Genomic DNA, 11,003 nt, shown 5'->3' with positions numbered 1-11,003 from the left:
CATTCCTCTGCTGACAAATGTCCATCTAGTTAAAGCTACGGTTTTTCCATTAGTCATGTATGTATGTGAGAGTTGGACTATAAAGAAAGCTGAGCGCTGAAGAATTGATGCTTTTGAACTGTGGTGTTGGAGAAGTCTCTTGAGAGTCCCTTGAACTGCAAGGAGATCCAACCAATCCATCCTAAAGGAAACCAGTCCTGAATATTCATTGGAAAGACTGACGCTGAAAACTCCAATACTTTGGCCCCCTGATACGAAGAACTAACTCATTTGAAAGACCCTGATTCTGGGAAAGATTGAAAGCAGGAGGAAAAGGGGATGAAGAGGATGAGATGGATGGATGGCATCATGGATTCAATGCATATGAGTTTGAGTAAACCCAGGAGTTGCCGCTGGACAGGGAGGCCTTGCTTGCTGCAGTCCATGGGGTCGCAAAGAGATGGAGATGACTGAACAACTGCTCTGAACTGTGTCTATAGAATATCCACTGAAACTTCATGGACTTTGCATTAAATCTATAGATCACTTTAGAGAGAACTAGGAGTTTTACCACATTTAGTCTTCTAAGTCTAAACTAAATATGTTTAACATCTCATTTTGATCATCTTTCATTTTGCTAATCACTATAATGGGTGAATTTAATTCTGATGATCATTATATCTACTACTGTGGGCAGGAATCCCTTAGAAAAAATGAAGTAGCCATCATGGTCAACAAAAGTGTCTGAAATGCAGTACTTGGATGCAATCTCAAAAATGACAGAATGATCTCTGTTCGTTTCCAAGGCAAACCATTCAATATCATGGTAATCCAAACCTATGCCCCAACCAGTAACACTGAAAAAGGTGAAGTTGAATGGTTCTATGAAGACATACAAGAGCTTTTAGAACTAACACCCCAAAAATATGTCATTTTCATTATTGGGGAGTGGAATGCAAAGGTCGGAAGTCAAGAAACACCTGGAGTAACAGGCAAAGTTGGCCGTGGAGTATGGAATGAAGCAGGGCAAAGGCTAATAGAGTTTTGCCAAGAGAACACACTGGTCATAGCAAACACCCTCTTCCAATGAGGAGAGAAGACTCTACACATGGACATCACCAGATGGCCAACACCAAAATCAGACTGATTATATTCTTTGCAGCCAAAGATGGAGAAGCTCTATACAGTCAGCAAAAACAAGATCAGGAGCTGACTGTGGCTCAGATCATGAACTCATTATTGCCAAATTCAGACTTAAACTGAAGAGAGTAGATATAACCACTAGACCATTTAGGTATGACCTAAATCAAATCCCTTATGACTATACATTGGAAGTGAGAAATAGATTTAAGGGATTAGATCTGACAGACAGAGTGCCTGATGAACTATGGACAGAGGTTCGTGACATTGTACAGGAGACAGGGATCAAGACCATCCCCATGGAAAAGAAATGCAAGTCATAAAGGTTGTCTGAGGAGGCCTTACAAATAGCTGTGAAAAGAAGAGAAGAGAAAAGCAAAGGAAAAAAGGAAAGATATTCTGATTTGAAAGCAGAGTTCCAAAGAATAGCCAGGAGAGATAAGAAAGCCTTCCTCAGTGATCAATGCAAAGAAATAGAGGAAAACAACAGAATGGGAAAGACTAGAGATCTCTTCGAGAAAATTAGAGATACCAAAGGAACATTTCATGCAAAGATGGGCTCAATAAAAGACAGAAATGGTATGGACCTAACAGAAGCAGAAGAAGAGGTGGCATGAATACACAGAAGTGTACAAAAAAGATCTTCACGACCCAGATAATCACAGTGGTGTGATCACTCACCTAGAGCCAGACATCCTGGAATATGAAGCCAAGTGGGTCTTAGAAATCATCACTATGAAGAAAGCTAAGTGGATGTGATGGAATTTCAGTTGAGCTATTTCAAATCCTGAAAGATGATGCTGTGAAAGTGCTGCACTCAATATGCCAGCAAATTTGGAAAACTCAGCAGTGGCCACAAGACTGGAAAAGGTCAGTTTTCATTCCGATGCCTGAGAAAGACAATGCCAAAAAATGCTCAAACTACCGCACAATTGCACTCATCTCACACGCTAGTAAAATAATACTCAAAATTCTCCTAGCCAGGCTTCAGCAATACATGAACTGTGAACTTCCAGATATTCAAACTGGCTTTAGAAAAGGCAGAGGAACCAGAGATCAAATTGCCAACATCCGCTGGATCATTGAAAAAGCAAGAGAGTTCCAGAGAAACATTTATTTCTGCTTTATTGACTATGCCAAAGCTTCTGACTGTGTGGATCACAATAAACTTTGGAAAATACTGAAAGAGATGGGCATACTAGGCCACCTGACCTGCCTCTTGAGGAAACTGTATGCAGGTCAGAAGGCAAGAGTTAGAACTGGACATGGAACAACAGACTGTTTCCAAATAGGAAAAGGAGTACATCAAGGCTGTATATGGTCACCCTGCTTATTTAACTTATATGCAAAGTACATCATGAGAAACGCTGGGCTGGAAGAAGCACAAGCTGGAATCAAGATTGCCGGGAGAAATATCAGTAACCTCAGATATGCAGACGACACCACCCTTATGGCAGAAAGTAAAGAGGAACTAAAAAGCCTCTTGATGAAAGTGAAAGAAGAGAGTGAAAAAGTCGGCTTAAAGCTTAACGTTCAGAAAACTAAGATCATGGCATCTGGTCCCATCACTTCTTGGGGAATAGATGGGGAGACAGTGGAAACAGTGTCAGACTTTATATTTTTGGGCTCCAAAATCATTGCAGATGGTGATTGCAGCCATGAAATTAAAAGACGCTTAGTCTTTGGAAGGAAAGTTATGACCAACCTAGATAGCATATTAAAAAGCAGAGACATTACTTTGCCAACCAAGGTCTGTCTGGTAAAGGCTATGGTTTTTCCAGTGGTCATTTATGGATGTGAGAGTTGGACTGTGAAGAAAGCTGAGCACCAAAAAATTGATGCTTTTGAACTGTGGTGTGGAGAAGACTCCTGAGAGTCTCTTGGACTGCCAGGAGACCCAACCAGTCCATCCTAAGGGAAATCAGTCCTGGGTGTTCATTGGAAGGACTGATGTTGAAGCTGAAACTCCAATCCTTTGGCCACCTTATGAGAAGAGTTGACTCATTGGAAAAGACCCTGATGCTGCTAAAGATAGGGGACAGGAGGAGAAGGGGACGACAGAGGATGAGATGGCTGGATGTCATCACTGACTCGCTGGAATTGGGTTTGAGTAAATTCCGGGAGTTGGTGATGGACAGGGAGGCCTGGTGTGCTCCGATTCATGGGGTCGCAAAGCGTCAGAGATGACTGAGCGACTGAACTGAACTGATTTTGTACTTTTCAGTATACAGAACTTCTTAATTTTTTTCTTAGTTTCACAAAAGTATTTCACTACACTTGGGTGATTTCCATATTGTCTTAGTTTTTACCTAAGTATTCCATTGTACTTGAGGTGAATTAAGTGGTATGTATGTAAACATTTTTTAATATTAAACTTATGATGCTTTTCAGGGATAAGCTAGTCACTGATGTATTATTATTTATATATTTTGCTAGATTAAATCTGTTAAATTTTTGTTTAGAATATTTGAATATCTATTAAGATTTTTTAAAATTTTTCCCTTAATACCTTTGCCTGCTTTTCATACCATTGGAAAGCTTTGCTGAAAAAGTTGGAAAATGCAATATTTTTTGTTTTCTGAAAGAAAAGAAGAAAATCAGTTACTTCTTTTCCCTCCATATCAAGCAGAACACCCTAGTCATTGCACATGAACCTGGTTTGGGATTTGAGGGAGTTATTTTTAATATAAATTTCTATTTGAGATAATCTTTTTCTGCAATTTGTTGTAAAGTGTTTCTTAGTGTACATAAATAAATACATACATACATTTATATATATGTTTAAATTACAGCTCATATTTCTGAATTAAAACTCAGATTGCTGTTTCAAATACAATAGTACTCTTGTTAAATCTCATTTTATTTATTATTTTAATATTGTAGTGATCTTTTAAAATCAATTTTGTATTATGTATTGTATATTATTGATGTTCAAAATAGTCTAATTATTCATTCATGCACCAACTCCTGTTTTTTCAAGTATCCATATATTCTATTAAAAACTGGAAAACTTCCTTAAATAAATTGTGTGTGTGCTATGTCTCTTGTTCGAGTCTTTGCCACCTGTGGACCGCAGCCCGCCAGGCTCCTCTGTCCACGGGGTTTTCCAGGCAAGAATACAAAAGCGGTTTGCCATGCCCACCTCCAGGGGATCTTCCTGACTCAGGGATTGAACCCGTGTCTCTAACCTGCATTGATCGGTGGGTTCTTTACCGTTAGCACTACCTGGGAAGCCCAAATAAAGTATTCATTCATACAATAATGAAATAGAGAGTAAATTATAGGATGAATAAAATAGAAACATCTGTGAATCTGAATATATTTTTTGCCCTTTTGTACATCATTTCAAGGGGACTATCATGTGAAGAACACTAAGATTGATTTTAGAAAACGTATACAGCATTATGTTTACTCATGATTTTTTTCAATTCCTTATATTAGAAACTTCTCTTTATCATAAAAGTTGCAATTATTTGCTAAAGATATTTTGGGAAGAACATAAAAGCAAATTTATTAAATTAAGCATATTAGTAATCTCAGCAGCCATAAATAGCTAAAATTAACATTTCTCAGGATCACTAACATAATTTTCTAGGAAGATAGTTTATGTTTATAAATACATATTTCTTAGCTATATTATTTTTCATAATTAAAAAATCAACTATAAAAGCTTATTAGTAATATTTACTTTTACATGATAATATAATATAATTTTAATCCAAATGAATTTTGTTTATTCAAATTCATTTGACTTGATGAAAAAATTTTAATAGTTTTTAAAAAATTTTTAATATTTATTTACTTTTGGCTGTCCTGGTTGTTTGTTGCTGCATGCAGGCTTCCTGTGGTTGCAGCAAGTGGGGCCTTCTGCTTTTGTGAAGCACAGGCTCTAGGTATGCTGGCTTCAGCAGTTGTGGCAAAAGGGCTTATTTCATCCAGAGTATAAGGGACCTTCCACGACCAGGGATTGAACCTGTGTCCCTAGCATTGGCAGGCAGGTTCTTAGTCACTGGACCATCAGAGAAGGCCTGATCACATGCAAAATTTTAGTCCTTGACAGTAGCTGAAGAAAAGAATCTAGATTCTCTCTGATGTAAATAAAGCACCATTAATGTTAAAAAATACTACAAGTAAACAGAAACATGGAGGAATTTATGGTAGTTTATAGTTAGTCCAGATATCATAGCATGTACATCAATTGTTACCTGTCACACTATACTTTCACTAGAAATGCAGCATAGACCAAGTCATGGGAGGGCTGCTGTTTATTTCTCAGAAGAGGAACCGTCAAATCAATGCAGTGAGATCATGCATCCTTATCACATCTAATACACACTCAGTCAAATCCGAGGAAGCAGCAGCATGAAAGGGAAGCAGCAAATAATTTATCATACAGTGGGCCTCTTATACAAATATAGTTTGCATATGACCCTCATATGGTCAATTTGCAAAATGACCCTTAAACAAAAATTATTTAAAATCATTTTTGTCTTTAAGAAATCGGTCTTAACTGACATATTCACAAGTGTAGACAAAAAGACTGAATAAGACAAAAACAGATACTGTGCTGATCTTCTGAGCTGCTGAAATGCCATGATGGTTGAGTGAATAGGTTCTGTAGAACTCATATGTGATAATAATAGAACTGAGGAGAAAAAAACAGGACCCTGAGATCCCCGTGTGGAAGGAAGGTGTTTGAGCAAATTCACATGACTGTTGAGTTTGAGTCATCCCACTCCAAGGAGCTTGCTTGAAACCACAAATAAGTTTGCTATTAACATGAACCATGAAAGTGTATGAACGATAAATCACAACAAATGTTAATAAACAAAACCCCACACACGTACACAAGCAAAGGTAAAGAGAAATAAGTAAAACAGAAAGGAAAAGAAATAATATACACTTTAGCTTCTTTATGGGTGGGGACATTTAGAAGCCTTCACTTTAAAACATACTTATGTGAAAGACTTTATGTCTACTGAATGCACAGGATGAAATGATGAATACACTTGCCTAATACTGGAAAGAGATCTGAAGTTAAAGAAATTAAAGGAATTCTATCAGATCATGTTAAACATAATTGGCTTTCATAACAGGAAACATTTTGAGAAGTGTGCATAGGTGGTATAATCTGTTATATGTGCATTTTTGGTACATACAAAGCATTACTTTGGCAAATATAAACGACCTTAATCTCTATGCATGCGTGCCTGCTCAGTCACTTGAGTTCTGTCTGACTCTTCCCGACCCCACGCGTCTTGGCTCACCAACCATCTCTGTCCACAGGGCTATCCAAGCAGGAATCCTGGAGTGGGTTGCCATGCCCTCCTCCAGGGGATTGAACTCTTGTCTCTTGCAGTGCAGGTGGAGTTTTTACCACTGAGCCATTGGTGAAGCCCCTAATCTCTTTATATCCATCAGTGAAATCAACAATTTCTTGCAAGGTTGTTGGGAAGATAATCAATAATGAAATCTTTCAGTATATTCATGGAACCTGGAAATGTCTTCATATGTCAGCTAAATTAGATTTTCCTGTTATTTATTCTTCATTTCTTAATACAGACAGCAAGTTACCTAAAACAGATTACTTTTACACATGTACATGCAAATTCTTTTAGGGTGACTAAATTTTTTTCAGGGGTATCATGATGAATAGATACCATGTTTCCAGGTAAGAGTCCTCTGGGCCCCCACCATGACCCAACTTGATGCCTACAAGGGGCGTAGAATCAGTGTTATATTGCAAATCATCAAACAATCTGGATATTGGTAAAATACGGCACCACACAAAATATACTATGTTTACTTGTAATGAAAACTCTGTCTTGGCTTTCTCATGTGCTTCGTAAAATACATATTGTGAATAATTTATGAATTATTTTCTGCCCTTTGAGACTCTCCTTAAGGAGATACCAAGCAATTTCTTGATCATCCCTGAAGCATTTGAAATCTTAACAGAAACAAGGGAGGAGATGTGGCTATTAGTAGTCTTGAGCAATTTGTGTTTCCCAATAGCCTGGTCAGATTTATTTGTGTGCATTTCATTTTCCTTTTCCTCATACTTGAATTTCATTTTCTTTTTCCTCATACTTGCTGCTGCTAAGTCGTGTCAGTTGTGTCCAACTCTGTGTGACCCCATAGACAGCAACCCATACTTAGGTTCATATTAATTCTGTTCCTATGCTTCACCCTAATACAATCTCATAAGGATTTGGATTAAGATATATTTTATCCATAGTACAAGCCCTTCGGTGTTCCTGTAGCTCTGCAATGATCTCCTTAAGTGGATGACATAATGGAGATGTATTAAATCATTGTCTTATTTAAAATGTTTAAATACATTAAACATAATAATATGATGTGTCTAGATAAGATAGTGTTTCCTTTTTTTTTTTTTTTTTTCTTTTTAAAACTCTAGGGAGAGGAATTAGCTACTTCTATTTTACATTCTCATTCCATACTGCATCATCATCATTTTATTACAGAATTGTCTTTCATTTGCTTTGTTTTCATTACATTTCAATGTAATAAAACATTCAATTCAACATTTTCACTATCACATGCAATACCCATTCTCATTTTTCTCTCTCAATTCAGATTCTACTGTGCTTCACTTAAGCCTTGCATGATCAGTATGTTTTGCAATATTGCCATGTTTTGTGCACATATGTTTTACTATGTCTACATATTATTGAGCAGTAAAATTGCATTTTTGAATATAATTTGCTAATTATTTGTCATATACCATGATGTGACTTTTTTTTTCTTCTTAATTCATTACAGTAAAAAATACATGGAGAAAGTCATGGATCTTTTCTTTATTAACACATATGTTGTTTTTCCTTATCCTCAGCTATCATGAATACTACTACAACATATAGGCCAATAAAAAGCCTCGTGTTTGACATGTTATTATGTTGTGAACAAATTCCACATGATACACACATCACATATCCGCCTCTGTGAGTGTTCCTGTGTAGACAGAGATAGAGACAGGGCTTTTGAGTTTTTATGCCAGGCTGATTTGAGAGTCCATACCACAGATCATGGGAGAAGTGCTTGCTTTTTTCAAATGGCTAATTTTTAACAAAATATCACAGGACATCACAAAGAAACACACAAAAAGATCACAAAGAAACAAGGAAAATAGATCAATTCAAACAAACATAACTCTCCAATATATAAACAAACTGAGGACATAAACAGTGGTAGAAAGTAATTTAAAAAGAATAAAATCAAAAACTCAAAAGCTGAAAACACAACAATTGAATTAAAATTTTACTACCTGGTTTCACCAAGAGATTAGAACAATCAGAAGTTAATAATCAGGGAATTAAACTCAAGTCATTTTAAAGTATTGAGTATGAGGAGTAAATAATAATAATACTAATAGTAATAATAATTAGTGAACAGAGACTAAGGGACTTAGAAGAAACCACTAAAAAAGTTTATTTACAGAAATAATGGGCAAGAATTTCCCCAATTTGAAGAAAGGCTGATACAAAAGTACAAATGCAAGAAACTCACACTTATAAGTGAGGTAAAAAATTTCAGAGCTTAAACAGAAACATATTATGATCAAGATGTGGTAATTAAGTCATTTGGCTCAGAGGTTAAAGCGTCTGCCTGGAATGTGGGAGACTGGGGTTCAATCCCTGAGTTTGGAAGAACCCCTGGAGAAGGAAATGGCAACCCACTCCAGTACTCTTGCTCGGAGAATCCCATGGAGGGAGGCGCCTCATAGGCTACAGTCCATGGGGTCGCAAATAGACGGACACGACTGAGCGACTTCATTTTCTTTCTTTCTTTCTTTCCTTTTCTGTACCTACTATTCTTCCTTACCCCCACAGAGCATACACACAGTCCTTGATTGCTCTTATGGTCTATTCTACTGTCCTCTAAAATATACTTAACTGTTATGCTTACATTTCATCACTTCTCAGAGATGGAAAAGGGTTTTGCCTTTTTCTTTTAGCCAATGTGTTTATACCACTTAGGAGTATGACTATCAAATAGAATACTTTAAATTCATGATGATCTTATATGTATTTGCTTTTCTCTCTGAATGCACCCACAGCAAGGTGGAAAGTAGGAATGACATGGACAGTGACTTTTAAAAAAGTTTTGCAAAGATATTGCAAAGTTTTTTCCATGTCCTTTGTAGTGCATATTTTACATCTTTGTTTCTTAAACTATAGATCAAGGGATTTAACATGGGAATAACAAGGGTGTAAAATACGGAAGCAACTTTATCAGTGTCAAAGGAATGACTGGACTCTGGTTGCACATACATAAATATCAAAGTCCCATAGAACACGGTGACCACTGTGAGGTGGGATCCACAGGTAGAAAGAGCCTTGTGCCTGCCTTCAGCAGAGCTCATCCTGACAATAGCTGCAAGGATGAGCAGGTAAGACACAAGAACTATTAGAAGAGAGAAAATCAAATTAAATCCTGATAAGACCAAGATAATTAATTCAATTTCATGTGTGTTTGAACAGAGCAGGGATAATATGGGGAGACTGTCACAGTAGAAATGACTGATGACATTATAGCTGCAGAAGGATGAATTAAAAATGTTTACGGTGACTAGAAGAGAAATGAATGTGCTATAGGGGTAGGGGATTGCCACCAGCACCCGGCACACCCTTTGGGACATGATGACCGTGTACAGCAGGGGGTGACAGACGGCCAGATAGCGGTCATAGGACATTGCGGCCAGAATAAAAAGTTCACTAATGATGAACACAATGAAGAGAGACAGCTGCATGGCACACATATAATAGGAGATTGCATTTTGATCCACAACAAAATTCATCAACATTTTGGGTCCTACAGCTGTGGAATAACCCAGATCAGTAAGAGCCAGGTGCCTGAGAAAGAAGTACATGGGTGTCTGCAGCCTGGGGTCTACCTTAGTGAGAATGACCATGCCCAAGTTGCCCACCACGGAGGTCACGTAGATGATGAGGAAGAGCCCAAACAGTGGAGCCTGCAGCTCGGGGCGGTCTGTGATTCCCATGAGGGTGAATTCACTCAGCACTGTTTCATTCTCTGTTTCCATTTTATCAGAAAACCTACTTTAATAGAGACATTGTATAGTCAATGATATCATTAATGAAATATAGTGATTGCTTTTAGTTTACATACATGAAATAAATACATCTAAATTATATTTTAAACACAAAGAAGGACTTCTGTGTCCTTTAAATAAAACATACAAATATAAATAGAAATAAAAAAGAGAGATAAATATACATCTGGAGAAAGAGAGAGACCTGTAGTTTTTCACTGGTGAAGATTAACCCCCCAAAGAACATGTAACAATATTTTGAGGCCATTTGGTTGTAAGCATTGGAGGTAGTTAGAAACCAGTGAGACTGGTATTTACCCTAATATATTAGGGCTGCCACCAAAACAACAAGGGGGCTTCTCCATGGCTTAGTGAGTAAAGAATCTGCTTGCAATGCAAGAGACTCAGGAGACATTCGTCCAATCCCTGGGTTGGAAGATACCCTGGAGGAGGAAATGGCAATCCATTCCAGTATTCTTGCCAAGAAAATTCAGTGGATACAATCTGTGGGGTCACAAAATGTTGGACATAGCAATAAGGAATTATACAGACCAAAATGCCAAAGGGCCAAGAATGACCAGCAGTGGTATATGTGTACATATAGATATCGATTGATATAAATATAGATGAGGGAAATGTATCTAAAAAAAATTTATAAATTTTAGGTGCTATTTTATAGGTGAAGGCAATCTTTTCTGTCATCTTTTGTGTAATGACCTTCACACCACTGCTTTCACAAAATTAAAGCCACATAATACTACATAGTACACATGCTAAACTTAACCTCATAAAAAATGAAGCCCAGATTGCA

General features: G+C 37.2%; 1 protein-coding gene across 1 annotated transcript; it reads right to left on the bottom strand.

Moving 5' to 3' along the window:
• Positions 1 to 3,800: 3,800 nt before the first annotated feature.
• LOC133070060 (olfactory receptor 8K3-like) lies at positions 3,801 to 10,183 on the bottom strand. Its single transcript, XM_061161745.1, has 2 exons — positions 9,282 to 10,183; positions 3,801 to 3,834 (listed from the first exon to the last, which is right to left on the bottom strand). The coding sequence occupies exons 1-2, from the start codon at positions 10,181 to 10,183 to the stop codon at positions 3,801 to 3,803; spliced, it is 936 nt and encodes a 311-aa protein (XP_061017728.1).
• Between the last annotated feature and the right edge of the window lie 820 nt (positions 10,184 to 11,003).

This window comes from Dama dama, chromosome 1, assembly GCF_033118175.1.
Source record: "Dama dama isolate Ldn47 chromosome 1, ASM3311817v1, whole genome shotgun sequence".
Lineage (NCBI taxonomy): Eukaryota > Metazoa > Chordata > Mammalia > Artiodactyla > Cervidae > Dama > Dama dama.
This window is presented reverse-complemented; position numbering and strand designations above follow the sequence as displayed.

Coding starts and splice junctions, on each gene's coding strand:
- LOC133070060 (XM_061161745.1), bottom strand. CDS start 10,183: ATGGAAACAGAGAATGAAACAGTGCTGAGTGAATTCACCCTCATGGGA. Junction 3,835..9,281: donor AAAGATGTAAAATATGCACT/ACAAAGGACATG, acceptor CAACAAATTGCA/GAAAAAGATTATCTCAAATA.